Source organism: Aptenodytes patagonicus, chromosome 29 (assembly GCF_965638725.1).
Source record: "Aptenodytes patagonicus chromosome 29, bAptPat1.pri.cur, whole genome shotgun sequence".
NCBI classification, from domain to species: Eukaryota; Metazoa; Chordata; class Aves; order Sphenisciformes; family Spheniscidae; genus Aptenodytes; species Aptenodytes patagonicus.
The window spans coordinates 494,308-510,931 of NC_134977.1; the positions used below are offsets into that span (position 1 = coordinate 494,308).

General features: G+C 60.4%; 1 protein-coding gene across 1 annotated transcript in view; it reads right to left on the minus strand.

The window, feature by feature from the left end:
• LOC143171635 (scavenger receptor cysteine-rich type 1 protein M130-like) overlaps nucleotides 1-14,873 on the minus strand; it is a 78,038-nt gene extending 63,165 nt beyond the window's left edge. The window contains 4 exon segments of the mRNA XM_076360680.1: nucleotides 12,653-12,961; nucleotides 14,254-14,599; nucleotides 14,602-14,720; nucleotides 14,723-14,873. Coding sequence (XP_076216795.1) covers nucleotides 12,653-12,961; nucleotides 14,254-14,599; nucleotides 14,602-14,720; nucleotides 14,723-14,873 — 925 coding nt within the window.
• Between the last annotated feature and the right edge of the window lie 1,751 nt (nucleotides 14,874-16,624).

A 16,624-nucleotide genomic window follows, 5' to 3' on the forward strand; every position in this document is an offset into this window, starting at 1 on the left:
TCCCTCAGGAATTGGATACCCTTCTCCATGGTGATCCATTTGCCTGGACGATATATGACATTTTCCTTGAAGGGATACCTTTCCTTCACACTTGTCAAGAGTCGACTCCAGAGGCTGAGGACTCGTGTCCCTTTTCCAATCGCCAATGCCCCCTTCCCTCGAAAGGGATCCCAGCTGCTTGGCTTCTTTACCCTCTAATTCCAGGCTACTGGCCCCATTATCCCAGCACCGGAGCAGCCAGGTGACAATATGTTTGCCTGGACGATGGCTGAAATCTTTTCGTATATCTCAAAGCTCACTCAGGGATAGGGATTGGGTGGTTACTGCCTCGTTTATGAGTTCTTCCTCTTCTTCCTCCCCGAGCAGTGGCCGGCCCTCCTCCTCCTGTTCTCGTGATGGCCCTTCTCCAGGGTAGTCTGCCTTGTCCACTTCTTCCTCTGGCTCCCTTTTAGAAGAAGCTTCTTCCTCCCTTACTAAACGAGCCGACTTCCACTTCCAAGATCTCTTCTTCTGTACAGGGGCGACTGATACTGGCACAGGTTGGCTCTTTGGTTCAGCCGCAGGGCGTATCGCCAGGGTTGGAGTGGCCGCAGGGCCTGTTGCCGGGTTGGAGTGGCCACAGGGCCCATCGCTGGGGTCAGAGTGGCAGCAGGGCCTGTCGTTTTATTGTCAGATCCAGAGACTTTCTCTTCCCCTTGAGGGTACTGAATAATCTTGAACAGGGCTTGATAGGCACAGGCCAGGCCCCAGCACGTTGCAGTGATCTGTGTCTCTCTGGAGTTGCCAGGGTGACAGCATACTTCTTCCAAATATTCTACTAACTTTTCAGGATTCTGCACTTGCTCAGGGGTGAAGTTCCAAAACACTGGGGGTGCCCACTGGCCTAGGTACTTGCCCATCTTGTCCCACACACCCTGCCACTCATAACTGTCCAGCCTTGGGGCAGATCTCTGGATGATATTCTTAAATTGCTTATTAAGTTTAGACAAAACCGATACAATATTCCCAAGAAATACCAATAGAAGTATCTTAACTACTAAGGATGTTCAAGATACTGAAAAGTTACTGTAATGAAGGAGGAAATGTCATAGAAGAAGGTAGTGACACTGCCATTCTGTATTTCCTCCATAAAAAAACTCTCAGAGGAAGGACTGTAATTGCTAATTGTCTCCACGAAGTGGTACACCAAGTACAGTAATGGCTTCAGCACGAAGCTAAATACCAGATTAAGCTCAAGGTCAGTGTTTTAATAACAAACCTCCCAGGCAAAACATCACTAATCACCACAGACCACAGCAAACTGCAAAACCCAACACCAATCTCTAACACGTACAGCAAAAAAAAGAGCATGATGCAGATTAGACAAACCAATATCGAGAACAGAAGAAGCAACATTGTGACCTGCAACTGTTAACAGATATAAATTCCTTAATGCGCTCCAGTTAATCTGTTATTATGTCAAACCCTTCGAGCCCCACGTTGGGCGCCAAAAAGGACTGCGTGGTTTAACCTCAGTCGGCAACTGAGCACCACACAGCTGGTCGCTCACTCCCCCGCCCCCCCTCCCCCCCCTCAGTGGGATGGGGGAGAGAATTGGAAGAGTAGAAGTGAGAAAACTCGTGGGTTGAGATAAAAACAGTTTAATAATTGAAATAAATTAATAACAATATAATAATAATAACAATAATAATAATAATATACACAGCAAGTGATGCACAGCGCAATTGCTCACCACCCGCCGACCGATGCCCAGCCAGTCCCTGAGCAGCGGCCCCCCTGGCCAGCTTTCCCCCAGTTTATATACTGAGCATGATGTCACATGGTATGGAATAGCCCTTTGGCCAATTTGGGTCAGCTGTCCTGGCTGTGCCCCCTCCTACCTTCTTGTGCACCTCCAGCCTTCTCAGTCCGCAGGGCATGGGAAGCTGAAAAGTCCTTGGCTAGTGTAAGCACTACTTAGCAACAACTAAAACATCGGTGTGTTATCAACATTGTTCTCATCCTAAATCCAAAGCACAGCACTGTACCAGCTACTAGGAAGGAAATTAACTCTATCCCTGCCAAAACCAGGACACCTAGGCACACAGGGGAAAACAGGGCTGTGCTTCTCATAGACACGTCATGGGAGGAGAGTGTTCCTGCTGCTGGCAGGTGCCAAAGGGGTGTAGGTCAGTGGAAGAGGACCCGCTTTGCACGTGGGAGGTCCTGGCTTCCATCTCCAGGGCTGCTTTTGCTCTTACTCCCTGGCCTCAAGTGGGTGAGTGCTGGAGCTGGGGCACTGCTCCTCTCCAGGTGCTGTGGGCCTGCCCTGACCTCCCAGGGCCTGGCTGAGGAGTGAGGAGGGCTGTGTGCACTGCCTCTGCTGAGCCCCCTCCTGGAGGAGAGGCAGGCAGCTGTGCTGGACCTGAGCTCAGGTCACTACCCTGCACCACAGATCCACCCCACACACCAACCAGGGGCCCTGCTTGGAGGCTAGGGGTGGCCCTCAGGGAGGGGATAGACATCAGCAGCAGACTGGGTGCTGGCAATCCTTCCTGGCTGCGCTGAGAGAGGTGGTGTGAGGGTGCTGGTCCAGCCCAGGTGCCCTTTGGGACCAGGGCCACACTGCCCTGGTGGCTCTCCAGGGGTAAGGCTGTGAGATTGTCCTGTCTCCAGGTGGAGATCCCATACCACGCGGGAAGTACCTGTCTATGCCAACAGGTAGGGATGTCCGAGCTGGAGGAGCGACACTCCTTACCCTGACCCTGTCTCCTGGTCCTTTTCCCTCTGCCATCACCACTGGCTTGAGCAGAGCCGCAGCTCAGGGAACCCGGAGCTGCTGAGGTCAGGCACAGCTCTGCAGAGGTGGGACTGGTGGGGCCGGCACCCACCTCTTGTTCCTGGGGGGGTTGGTGGCTCTGTCCACCCCATGTCAGTGGGAACAGGGAAGCACAGGCCTGTCCACAGCTGTGCAGAGGTGGGGAGGGCAAGGAGATGGTGCCTCGGCTGCTCCTCTGACAAAAACCTCTGCAACCAAAACGGGGTGTGAGACCCAATGTTTCACTGCAGGGTGCCCAGCCCCTGGGAACAGTGAGCCCAGATTCAGAGAAATAAGGTATAAAAGTGAAGCAAAGAAGAAGGGGGGTTGTGGGGATATCTTCTGAACACAGGACGGTGGGTGCCAGTATGGACACTGACCTGCAGATTCAAGCCACCCCAGGCAGGGACAGGGGAGAAAAGCCCAGTGTCTGTCCCATGCCACCTCCCCACCAGCTCGGCCCTCCCGCAGGTGTAGTATTTCTCCCTTACTCTGGCACCTGGCAGAGGTTTGCCTCCTCCTCCTCCTCAGGGAAATGAGAGCCAGGCCCTGGGTGTGGGTGAGGGGGCAGCACACCTGAGCAGAAAGAGCCCATTTCAAGGCATTTGGGGCCTGACCAGTCTGGCCCTGCAGGCTGGGTTCATTCTCTGCAGCAGTGCGGGATCATTTGTGCCCCAGATCTGTGCAGGCTCCTGCAGCTCCTGAGGACCTACATGAGGGGCCTGACGGTGAGAGCCCAACCCTCTGCACTGCTGCCCCACGCTGGGAAAGGCCATGGGAGAGAGTAGCCTTCCTAGGGTGAGACCCCCAAGGTGATGGGTGACGCACATGGGCACTGCAAACACAGCCTCCATCCCCTGGGAAACGCCCACCGGGGCAGGCTCCAGCCCTGCATGTCCAGAGGGAGAGGTGGGCCCAGAGCTGGGGAGGGAGGGGCTGGCTCCGGGGCCAGGGGCTGCCAGCAGGAAACCTCTAGAGACCAGGGCAAAGGAGTGTGTGAGCCTGGGCTCCCCCCAGACCCCCACAGGGTCACCCCAGGGGTGGAGGAGCTCCCAGCAGGGAATGGGCCAACGCTGTCATGGCAGAGGCTGTTGGTGACGGCTGCCTCCTCCCCTCTTCTGCTCTAGGGCCAGATCCTGCTCTTTGCAGTGACCTGCGGCTGCTCCTCGTGGGGAGCCCTGCTGTGGACACCCAACGCACCTTCCAGCCTGCAGCAGAGAAGCCCACTGGGGAAGAGCTGGAGGGCTGTGGAGACCCAACAGCAGGAGCAGGGAGGGCAGTTTAGGCTCCAGGTTCCTGCCCAAGTGTCAAACCCTTCTCCCCACACAGCTCCTGTGTGAAAGGTTTCTCTGCCCATGGGAGCTGGGACAGGTGAACGCCCCAGCCGAGGGAGAGGGACCCTGGCTCAACTCCCAGCAGTGCCTGCATTAGGGGAGGGACACAAAATACCCTCTGCCATGGAAATGTGCCCACGTTAGCACCCTCCCAGGCAGGCCCTTCTCCAGGCCAGGGGCTGGATGGCAGCTGTGGGTTCCAGTCCACGTCTCACAGGGATCCTTTCTCCCTCCCCCTGGCCTCTCCCTCATCTGCCTCCCACAACGCTGAGGGAAAGGTGCCCCCACCAACCCCCCCCACTCCCATCCCCCCTGCACCTGCACACAGGTACTGCCCCGACACAAACCGACACTGTCACCCCTGGCGAGGCAGCAGGAGGGCAGGGGTGGAGGTAGGAGCGCAGCAGGAGGAGGGGTTCCCAGGGCTGCCATGGGGCCTTAATGCCCCTGCCCAGGAAGGAAGGCAGCTCTGGGGCTGTGATAGAAGTTCTCGGGGTCTGCAAGGACCCCCAAGGCAGCAGGAACAGCCCATGGAGACTGGAGTCCTGGCAGAGTCATTGAAGGGGCAATCCCAGGCCCGTGTTCCCCAGCAAGTGGCTCTGTACCCTGTGCCGAGGCAGTGGGGAGGACAGCTGCCTCTTAACCACTGTGGGAGATGATCCATGGGCCGTGATCCCCCCTGTGGCTGGCTGGGGTGTTCAAGGCACCACGGCCACCTTAGGGCTCACTTCTGTGGGGCCAACCCCAACACAGCTCTATTGTGGCCTCTACGCTGTTGGACCAGCATGGCCCAGGCAGGGCCTGGAGGAAAGAGCAACTGGGGAACACTGAGGTGAGGAGATGGGCGTTCCCGCTGGGGTGCATCACGGGACCTTGCAGAGAGCCATTTTTGTTGGAAACTTTTGCTGGCAGGATGGAAATATCAGCAGGAATATTCCCCTGGAAACATGGGCTCTCGCAGCCCCACAGCCTGACCCTGAGCCTGCTGTCCCGAGATGTGCCCTTTGCCCTCCACCATGTCTTTGTGCTCTGCTCCCCCCCAGTCAGCCTCAGGGAGACACCCCGACACCTGGGCAGGCAAGCACCAGCTCTGGCTCAAACCCCCAAAGACTTTTATTAAGAACAAATACGGAGGCACAGCGTAAAAACAGCATAATACAAATAGAGGACATGCCCAGCTGGTTCTGCTGCCCGTGGGAAAAGGGAAACAGTTCCCTGGTGCTCACGGTTCTCCCAGCTGCACAGTCCTCTCCTCCCTCCCGGCTGCACCCAGCTGCATGGCAGGGACGGGCTCTCCTGGTCTGGGCATCAGGGACTGTTGTGCACTGTCCGCTGGTATTGCAACCTTTGTGTCCTCAGGGCGATGCGCCAGAGACACCTCTTCAGCATCGTCATAGCCCATGCTCTCTGGGGACAGGGACCAGGCATCTCCCTCAGCTCCAGGGGCCCCAGCACTTCTCTGGGAGCGCAGGTTTGCCCCTGCAAGCAGCAAGGCAGGCCATTGCACGTTTGCCCCATGGGGTGCCTCTCCTGCTCTGTAGATCTCCAGCCTCCCGTCTCCTCACTAGTCCTGAGATGTTCAGGTCTCTCTCCCACCCCCTGGTCCCCCCAAGGAAAAATTCCCAGGGCAGGTTCCCCCATCCCAGGAGGCTGGGCTCTCAGTACAGCAGCGATTCATCCAGCACCAGGGATGGCACCCCAGGAACCGGTAGCGCTATCTTTCCCTCTCACCTCCGGGAGCATCCCTGGGCCCTGCTCCCTCCTCTGGCGCCCTGGGCATTTCCCAGTCTCCCTGCCCAGGGGAAGGATCCTCCCCAGGGTCAGAAACCTCCCTGGCATCATCATAGCCATCTGCTGGGTCTCCTCCGAGCAGGACAGGGACGTCTGAAAGGAGAGGGGAGCTGGTGAGAGTGAGAAGATACACCCTGCAGAGCAGAGGATGGGAGGATGCGCAGGGACATGGGGCTCAGACACCGGTGTTGGCAGCACCACAGGACACACCCAGTGTGCTCCCCAGCTCTGACGGTGACACTCAGTGACACCGCTGTCCATCACATGTCTGCAGGGACAGGACATCAACCCCTTCCTGTCCCTGTTACCTGGTGCTGAACGTGGACCATCCTCCTCCTCACTGTCCCTGGGGTAGGGCTGCAGCTTGGTCAGGGACCCCTCTGAATCGGAGCCTGGAGAGAGGCACAGTGGGTGTTATGGGAGTGCGCTCTGCTCCCCTGGCTTGTGGTCAGTGCTGCTGGGGACGGGGGACCCACGGAGCCAGGGCTGAGTGGGGAGGAGGGCTCAGGACTCACCCTGCTCCCCTGGGATCAACCCTGTCTCAAAGGGCCTCCCAGAGATGCCTGGGGACAGCCCCTTCCCTCACCCCTCAGGTGTCACATAGGGGTGCAGGGACAGGCAGAGAGGGGCTGTCCCCGGCTGGGATGGGCAGAGCTGGTGGGGAGGAAGCTTCTCTCCCAGGCCCAGGACCTGGCTGCTCTCCCCACAGAACCCACAGACCCCAACTCCATGGGCCAGGGGGTTGCAGTGGGTCAGCCCCGGGTGAGGGCCAGGGGAAAGAGTTCTGCACATGTGCCCCCCCATGAGGGACCCACACCCACCTGACTGACTGAACCTTGCCTGCTTCTCCCACGCTGGGCTGTAACCGATCTCCTCATACACGGCCTCAGAGAAGGGCTCCCAAGCGCGCTCGGAGCCTGCGGATAGAGGCAGGGCTGGCTCAGAGACAGGCAAAGAGGGGACAGAATCCTGCTCTGTTCCCCCAGCCCTGTTCCCCTGGGCCAGCCCAGGGCTGTCCCCACAACACAGACCCGCTGCGCTGTTCGGTCACCGCTGCCACTTCCTCAGTGAGGGCAATGTCTCCATGGAGATGAGCTGGGGCAGTGACACCCTTGCACCGTCCCTTCAGAGACAGACCTTCTGCCCCTCTGGCCCCTGGGTCAGGTCCCTGGTGCTCAGCTTGGAGCAGCTCCTGCTTTTCCTCTCCCCCTGGAGCTTCCCCCTCTCTGCCCCATGGATCCAGAGCACGGCACATGCCCTGCCATGGGGAGGTCAGGGTTGGGCAGAGGAACAGCCTGGGGGTCTGAAACCACGAGTATGGACCCTGCTGCCCCACGTTCTTCCTGGCATCTCCCCTGACCCAGAGCCCACTCCAGCACTGCCCAGAGTGCTGCCAGTGGCAGGTCCTCAGCTGTTTCCCCTCTGCTCCCATCTGTCCCAGCCCAGCTCAGCCATTTGTTTCCTTGCCTCATCCCTAAATCCTCCCTGTGTCCTGACTCTCTCTACCCCTTGCTGCTGGTGGCCCATGGTCAGACAATCAATGGGGCAGCACATGGGAATGCAGGTAGCACACACTCTTGTCCCCCCAGCTCTGCCTGTACCACTCACTGACACCCCACAGCACCCCTGGCCTTGCCAGGAGGCATCTTCCCCTGGGACCATGGGGGACAGACCCACCTCTGCGCCCAGCCCTGGCGCTTCGCACTTGCCCGGCCAGGAGGGCCAGGAGCAGGCAGAGAAGGGCTCCCAGGATGATGCAGATGATGACGGGCAGTGAGACCTTTTCACTGCTGGTCGGACGGCCCCGAGTGGGATCTGCATGGGCAGGAACACAGAAAGGGCAGCACCAGACCTGGGAGAGGTGTGGGGCCAGGACACCCCAGTCCTGACCCCCATTACACCGGGGGTAAGGGGCCCCAGGGGGTGAGCGATGGGGAAGCTCCCACCCTACTGAGTAAATGACAGCCCTATCCAACCCCCTCCACCGCTACCCCGGTGCCTCTTCTCGGGAGCTTCACACCCTGACAAGAAGGCCCTTCCCTCCAGCTGCGGGTCACAGCCTGACCTCAAGAAGACCCAGTGCTGGCAGGGAGGACAGGTTACCTGTTCGGGGCGTTGGTGCTGCCGTCCTGGGTGCAGCTGCAGAGGAAGAGAAGGAGACTGGGCTGAGAGAGTGGGCATGCAGCTACCAGGGAGCCTCCTCTCTGACATGCCGTGTGTGTGTGTGTGTGTTTATATGTGTGTGAATGCATGCGTGTGCTTTTAGACATCCCTGACACATCCCACACAAATTGCCCCTCCTGCAGGGCTGCTCAGGGTGGCTGGAACAGAGCCCAGGGCCCTGCTCTGGGACACGGGTAGGATAGCACAAGCACGCTGGAAGATGCCCCTGGGGCCTGCAGAGCCCTGCTGGGCAGAAGACGGAGGACATCCAGCCCCACAGAAGCAGCTGCCCACTTGGGAACAGGCTCCCATGTTCTGCAGGGACAGCCTTGCTCTCAGGAGCTCTGGAGCCATGATGGGACCCAGCAAGGAAAAACGCCTTCCGTGGCTGCTTGCCAATACCCCCATGAGGAGTCCCAGCCCTGCCACTCACCTGAGCAGTTCACGGAAGCATCCTCCTTGTGCCGGCAGGCACCGCTGTCCCCAGGACGAGCCCAGCAGTCCTGCAGAGATGGCTCTGTCCCCCGGCACTCCACCTGCTCCAGCCAGATGGGACCCGTCCCCTCCCCAAATGCAGCCTTCTCCAGGGCAGACACTGCAGGGCCACAGCCCAGCTGCCTGCATGCCACCTCGGCATCCTGCATGTCCCAGGAGTCGTCGCACACCGTCCCCCAGGAGCCGCGGTGCCAGACCTCCACTCTGCCCAAGCACCCATTCTCGCCTCCCACGGCACGAATCTTCTCCCTGTCTGGAGAAGGCAGAGACCTTCCAGGGCACCGGGACAGCAGGCAGAGCCCTGCCAGGTGAGAGGGGCATGCAGAGGAGCAGCTACCTGTGCAGCTTGTGGAGTTTGGGCACACAGTCCCCAGGGCTGGGGGCGTTTCTGACCGTCTCCCTGCAGAAGGAAAAGCTGGCGTGAAGGGGCTGCTGCAGGGGAGTCATGCAGCAGAGGGTGGGGTACAGCTCTGCTCACACCTCCCCGTGCTGCCTCGCTCACGGCAGCAGCTGAACCCTGGTCATTCAGGGGACACACACAGCAATGTGGGGGACCCTGACTGCTCAGCCCCAAAGGGACCCTGGTTCACAGAAAAGCAGGAGGGTGTCCATGGAGGGGACGCTCCTCGGAGCGCTGGCTGGTCTCTCCTGAGACCTTGCCTGGAGACACCTCTGCCTCCCCCGGGCATTGCTGGGAGCCCGGCTGGCAACTGCTGGTGAATGTGTGGGGCTCTGAGAGCTGAAGTCCCATTTGTGCCACCAGAAGCAGCAGGGTCTGGCACGTAAGGTCAAAGCCCCTGTGGGCCTTGTCTCTGTACTTGACTGTGCCCAGCAGGGAGCAGGAGCTGGGGGGATGCTGGAGCCCGGGTAGCTCAGAATTACCATTGCAGGTGATGTGGGTCTCATCTTGCAGGTCATCGCACGACTGTGGGTCCCAGGGAGCGGAGGGACACTGCCAGAAGGAGCTGTTTCTCTCCCCACACTCCACACGATCCAGCCAGGTGGGGCCAGACACGCTACCATAGGGCAGGCGTGTTTCCAGGGACCCTCCATCCCCGCAGCCTAGCTCCTTGCATGCCAGCGACACTGTTTCGGGAGTCATTAAGTTGGAGCAAACACTCCCCCACGTCCCGTTATAGAAAACCTGCAGGCGCCCGGAGCAGCCATCGCTGTTCTCCAGCCTCAGGTCCACGAACTCTGGGAGGAAAGTGGCCAAAGGGGAACATGCTGGTCTGGGGCTGTGGGAGCAGGGACACCCCTGCACCCCCCAGGCCCTCAGCCAGGCAAAGGCACGTCCAGCAAGTCCCCCTTGCACACATGGACAGAGAAAAGTCCCGGATGGACAGACAACCCTGCCCTCCCCGCTCACCCTCAGGGACAGCTGAGCTCACCGGGGAACCCTGGTGGGACTGAGGAGACCCATGCATTGGCACCCCCGGGACGAGCTTGGGCAGGGGCCGAGAGGCAGCCAGGGACAGCCTCGGCCGTGGCCATCTCTCCCCTCATCCCAGCCTCCCCAGGCACTGGGGCCTGGGGCTATGGGAGCAGAGAAGCCTCTTCACCCCCCACGCCCTCAGCCAGGCAGAGGCACGGCCAGCAAATCACCCTTTTGCCAGGGGGCAGAGAGAAGTCCCAGACGGACAGACACCCATGCCCTCCCCACTAACCCTTGGGGACAGCACAGCTTACAAGGGACCTCTAGTGGGACTGAGGGGGTTTGTGCATGTGTGTCCCCAGGACAGGCTCAGGCAGAGGCTCAGAGGCAGCCAGGGACAGCCTCGGTCGCTGCCGCCTGTCCCCTCGTCCCAGCCTCCCTGGGCACTGGGCTCCCACCACAGCTCCCGGCACAGACCTGAGCAGACAACTCCTGCGTCCTCTTTGTGCCCACAGTCATGCTGCCCCCAGGACCCTGCTGAGCAGTCCCAGAGAGCAGCTTCGGCCCCAGAGCAGTTCACGGCATCCAGCCAGATCTGCCCAGAGCCTTCCCCGAACTGAGCAGAGCCAACCGCCTTCACCGCCCCTCCGCAGCCCAGCTGGTGGCAAACAACAGTGGCATCGGGCAGGTCCCAGCCATCATCGCAGATGGTCCCCCAGCTGCCCTGGTAGTAGATCTCCACTCTCCCAGCGCAGCGCCCAGGCCCGTTCACCAGCCGGACCTGCCGGCTCCCTGCAGTGGGAAGAAACCCCAGCTGTCATTAGGGGCGGTGCCCACCCAGCCCAGAGCCTGGGGGGGGCCTGTGCAGTGCCACTTACCCCGGCAAACGACCCCCACGTCCTCTGCAATCCCTGCTGCCAGCATGCTCTCGGGCAGGGAGGTGTTGCAGAGGGTCAGGTTGGCCTCGTGCCCTGCACACCTGACCCCTCGCAGCCCCACAGGACCTGTCCCTCTCTGAGGCTTCGGGGGGTTGTAAGCTGTCTCTGCCTCTCCGCACCGCAGCTGCCGGCACACCACGCTGGCCTCCCGCATGTCCCAGTGGTCATCCAGGACCCTGCCCCATGTCCCGTGCTGGAAGATCTCTACTCGTCCGTCGCACCGACTCCCTCCAAGCACCAGCCGCAAGGACGCGGAGCCAGCTGGGCCTGGGGAGAGCAGCCATGCCCCAGCCCTTGGTGGCACCAGGGAGGCAAGCAGCCTGCGGCACGTCTCCAGGCTCTGGCACCCTTTCAGGGCCTTGAAGCTCTGCCTGCCTGTCCCCAGCCCTCTGCGGGAGCTCCTGGGCCAGGGCTCCATGGGGCTGGTTGCCCAGTCCCTGAGCCTTCCTGAGCCAGACGCCAGCTTTGCTGTTGGCGGGCCAGAGACACATAGCACGTCCCTGCCAATGCAGTTGGGGCAGCTTCCGCAGGAGGGAGCAATGGCCAGCAGTGGCCTGGGGATGGGCAGCACCAGGACAGGCTTTGCCCAGCCTCAGCACTGGCACTGCTGAGACACCAGGCACAGCCCACACATCTCTGCCCATCTACGTCCCTGGGAATGGGGGACTGGGAGCCTGTGTCCCTGGCAGGGAGCAGAGCGAGGGGGGCCTCTCTGAGCAAACAGGATGAGTTTGGGGCTTGCGCTGACCAGAAGGCAGGGCAAAGCCCAGCCCCGCTCTGCAGCTCACCCCCCTGGTCTGCCGCTGCTGCCGGGGGCACCCAGGCAGCCCCTGTGATGGTGAGTTCAGGCTCTGAGGGTATCTCTCTGTGGCTGGAACAGGGCTGTCTGCAGCCAGGGGGTTGGCGATGATCCCCGCAGCGCTGCCCCGGGCCCATCCCACAGTGGGAGTTCAAAGGAGCCCAGGCCTAGTAGTGGCCCCGGAGCCTGAGCTGCTGACCCGGGGGGCAGAGACGACTGCTCCTGTTCAGTCCTCAGCTCTCCCACAGCAGAGCAGTTGGTCCGAGCAGGCAAAGCCCTCCAGATCGCTTCTGGTGAAGCCAGGGTTTCTCCAGGGAGAAATGCAGCCTGGCACTGCAATGGGGTCCCCTGCTTTGGATTTCTCTCTCATGCCAGGGGAAAATGAAGTTAATCCTGTGTTTTCCCAGCACTCACCTGAGCAAATGACAGCAGCGCTGTTCTCATGGGAGCATGGTGAGGCCCCCAAGGCAGTCACTGGGCACTGTCCCAGGTGAGCTTCTGTCCCATCACAGTGGAATGAGTCTTTCCAGACAGGGCCGGTTCCTCTCCCAAAATGCCCTCCTCTGGGAATGGACTCAGCAAACCCACAGTCGAGGTGACGACAGAGAACGTGGGCATCCGAGAGATCCCAGCGGGAGGCACAGAGAGAGCCCCAGGTCCCCAGCACATGGACCTCCACCCTCCCCTCACATGCCGTGCTGCCGTTCACCAGCCGGAACCCTGTGAACTCCGGGAAAGAGAAGGATGAGAGAGGGTGGACTTGTGCTCTCGCTCCCTCAGGAGCTAGAGGAGAGGCCAAATGGATGAGAGCCTGCCATCCTCCTCCTTCTGCATGATTTTAGGGCTGCAGACAACCACATCACCCCTGCTGTCCTCACACCTGGCACGGCACAGTCCCTGCCCTGCTCCCCTGTCCCCAGCACACCCCCTGGCATTTAACACCCCAACAGGAGTCCTTACGTGTGCAGGTGACACCAGCGGCGTCCGTGTGGGTGCAGGGCTGGTCTCTGGGGGACCCCATGGGGCAGAACACGAGGAAGGATTCATTCCCCACACACTGCAGCTCTCTGTCCCACATGGGACCGACACCTTCTCCAAAGTGAGCTGCTCTGGGGACGGACAGGGCTGTGCCACACTGTAACTCCCTGCAGACCACGTTGGCGGCTTTGGGACCAAACTCTGAGTCACAGACAGTTTTCCACTGGGTTCCATCATGGATCTCCACGCGTCCTGAGCAGGGGCTGTTCCCTCCAACCAGCCAGACAAATCCTGGAGCAATCAAAGACCCCTGCGAGTTCCCAGAGCCCTCTGTCCGTTACCTGACCGCATCCCACCTAATCTCCAAGGAGGCCACAGGCAAAGAGTCCCACAAGCACCCCAGCAGCTCCCAGTGGGTGCTGATGGCACAAACACATCAGGGACTGCCTGCCGCTCCTCAGACATCAGCACAGCACTCATGGGCTGGCTTTTCTTCCAAACCCACAGCCACAGATACTGCTTAGAAAAACTGCTGCTGTCCTGGAGACCCTGGGATGCCTGGCACGGGCCCTAGGCACTTGCAGCGCTTGGAGCACTTGAGCCCAGGGAGATTGGCCCAGGCACTGTTGGCTGCTGCAGCCTGCTCTGCCTGCCGAGCTCAGTGCCAGGCTGAGGAACCCCTGGGAGCTACCAGAAACGCACCTCATTCCCAGAGGGTACACACTCTATGAGTGTACCTGCAGTTGCTGTCTCCACCAGCCCCAAGCTCCAACACCCACCCGGGGAGGGGTCCTCAGCCAGGGCCAGAAGTACACGGCCAGGCATGCACAGCCCCAGCCAACAGCTGGGCAGAAGGCAGGAGAGTAGGCAGAGGAGCAGCCCTGGACTGACACAAGCTCCCAAGGCAAGGACAGGCACCAAGGAGAGCCAGAAAGTGCTAGCAAATCCCCCGTGGCACAGGGCAGATGGGGCTGGGGCCGACAGGAGAAGCTGGGCAGCAGGTCAGCACTGCCTGCACAGGGTTGTTTCCCTGTGAGCTGGCTCTCATGGGGTGACCCTGGAAGAAGAATGGGGTGGCCATGCCACCCTGCTCTTCTGCCCAAGCCCAGTGCTCCTCCCCTGTGAGCAGCCCCTCTGCTTTGGGGGGACTCATGTCTGCCAGGGAACACAACCCAACAGTCCCTGGCCACCTTGGGCCCTTCCCTTCGGCTGTGGGTGGCCACGTGAGCTGCTCTCAGTGCCTCTGCCATGGGGGGACCTCGTCCTCCGTGCTGCCAGATAGCTCCTGCGTGAACAGAAGGAGAAAGCTGGGAACCAACAGAGACTGCGGGGCAGGGTGGGCATTTATCTCCCAGCCCCAGGCACCGATTGAGGGTGGGCTGAGCCACATCAGGGGTCAGGCAGGGACAGGTTCCCACTGGGCTTTCCTCAGGGACCGGGGAAACCAGGAATGAAAGTCCCAGCTCAGCAGTGTGACCGGCCACACTAGGCCCTCCTCTAGTACCCCCTTGTTTCCCTGAGGGCACAGCCAGGTCCCTTCCCCTATCCCGGCCACAAAGGTGAGGAATGGGCTGGTCCCTTACCTGAACACGTCACTCCAACATCCTCACCGTGACCACAGTCGTTTTGACCCCATCCTTTGTGTGTACAGTCAGACAGGGCAGACTCAGTGCCATTACAACCAACTTCATCCATCCAAATGCGGCCAGATCCTGGCCCAAAGTACACAGGAGCATTAACAGCAGACCCACAGCTCAGCTGCTTACAAACCACTGCAGCATCGGTCATGTCCCAGGAGTCATCACACACGGTCCCCCACTGGCCCTGGTGTTTCACCTCCACTCTTCCAGCACAGCGTCCGCCACCATCCTCCAGTCTCACCACCGCAGCCCCTTCAAACATCAACACGGGACCCGTCAGGAGGGCGCTGAGCCCCAAACTGCAGGTCTGGAGGTCCCCCCTGCCCAGGCTGAGTCACAGGCACTGGAGTGGGAGTCCTCCCCCTTCTGGGCTGTCCCCGGGGCAGTGTGGGGGTCCCTTTTCTCCCCATGGGCTGCAAAGAGCTGGGGGTGCCCAGCAGCAGACCTGCTGTGCCATTCACCACCCCACAGCCTGCAGCACCTCCTCCCACCTCAACAACCTCCTGCCCATGCCCACCCGCACACCGTGGCTGGCGCTGCACAGAGCACCGTCTCCTCACCATCCCAGAAACCCCTGTACAGCCCTGTGCCCTCAGGCCCACAGCTGCCTCTCCCACCCAGAGAGCCACAGGGAAGGGCAGAAGTTCAATTGACTTGAGTACCTTCTGCCCCTCATCTCAGTGGCACCTGCAAAGAAACCCGTTCTCAGAAGTATCCCGATGACCTCGCTGGTACTCACTGGCCCTGGGCTGTGGGACAAGGGAACCGGCACTTACCCCTGCACAGCTGCACCCAGAGGAGCAGCCACATCACCTGAGGGAACTGGAGTCCCTCTGTGCCCATCCTGAGCCTCCTGCCCTGCTGGCACAGCCCTGCTGCACCCCACTCCCTCTCACGGCTCCGGGGGACTCACGGGGACAACAGCGGTGGGAGGGTAATATATCTCTGCAGATGCCGACCCAGCTGCAGGAGGAGCCAATCGAAGCAGCAGCACCTTTTTAGACATGATCAGGAGCTATCTCCCCTCCGACACAGCCCAGCCCTCCAATGAACTTCTCCAGCGCCGTTCATGACCATATATGAGGGATGGCTCCGCTTCGGGTGTCACGGCCACTGCGGTGGGGAATCATCACAGGACAGGGCTGTGGGGGGGGGGGCGGGGAATGGATCTGTCACCCCTTGCATCTCGCTGTGGGGACCAGGGGCACTGAGCATCTCCTACGTTGGGCTCATCCAAGAGCCCAAGAGGCAAGTGACCAGCCATCCCCATGCTACAGGAACCACAGGGCTGGGACTGCACGAGGGTTTGTGTGAGGATGGGAAGGAAACAGCCCCTGCCCCTCCTACAGACCCTGCTGTGCTGGCAACAGCAGCTGGGAAAGGTCCTTGGCCTGGACAAGAGCTCCATCCCAGGAGTGCTGGCTTGCAAAGCCCCATGGTGGGTCCCTTGCAGGAGCTGGAGCTGGGACATGTCCCTGCCCTGGCAGCAGACATGCAGCCCAGAGGCTCAGACATGTCCCTGACTCTCAGCCTGTCACCAAGGGGCCGTTATTCCCCACAGGCAGACTGGGAGCTGGAGCCTGCAGGTGCACAAACCACAGCCCATGTGGCCTCGCAGCCCTCGCCATGCTCCCCCCGCAGCGCCCGTGCAGGAAGTCTGTGGTTTCCTCCTGGCACCGTGCCCTGGCACATCCCTGCGGTGCCCCTGAGCCACCCCCACCCCGACTGCTCCAGCCAGGGCTGCAGGGGCTGCTCCTTCAGCCTTGCAGACATGGGCCAGGCAGCTCCCATCCCCCGTGATGCTCCTCTGATGCACACGGCTGCTCTGCACTGAGCCCCACAGCCACGGGGTGCTATGCGTTATATGACCTCACACCCTTCTACTTCTGCTGCTGTGTGCTCATGAGTTACACTGTCACACGTGCGGGTGTGCTGCGTATGGGCTTCTGCTGACCATGGTTCTTCCAAAAAGTCATATTTGGATGGGGCCTAAATATTATTTTGATGACATCGGAAGCACCCACACAAGCCATATGCCTGATCTTTGCCTAAAAGCTACTCAGGCACCAGTGAAATCACAAATTCGTGCACAAGCCATGTGCATACTCCTGGCCTATGCGCCACTCAGCCACAGGTGATGTCATAGCATCTAAACCTGCCATGTGCCTGTTCCTGGCCTCTCAGGTATTCAGGCACCAATGACCTCACAAACACCTACACAAACTATTGGTCTGCTCCTAGCCTATCCGCTACTCAGGCACCGGTGACACAACTCAACCTACACCACCCATGGGCCTGCTCCTGGCCTATCAGA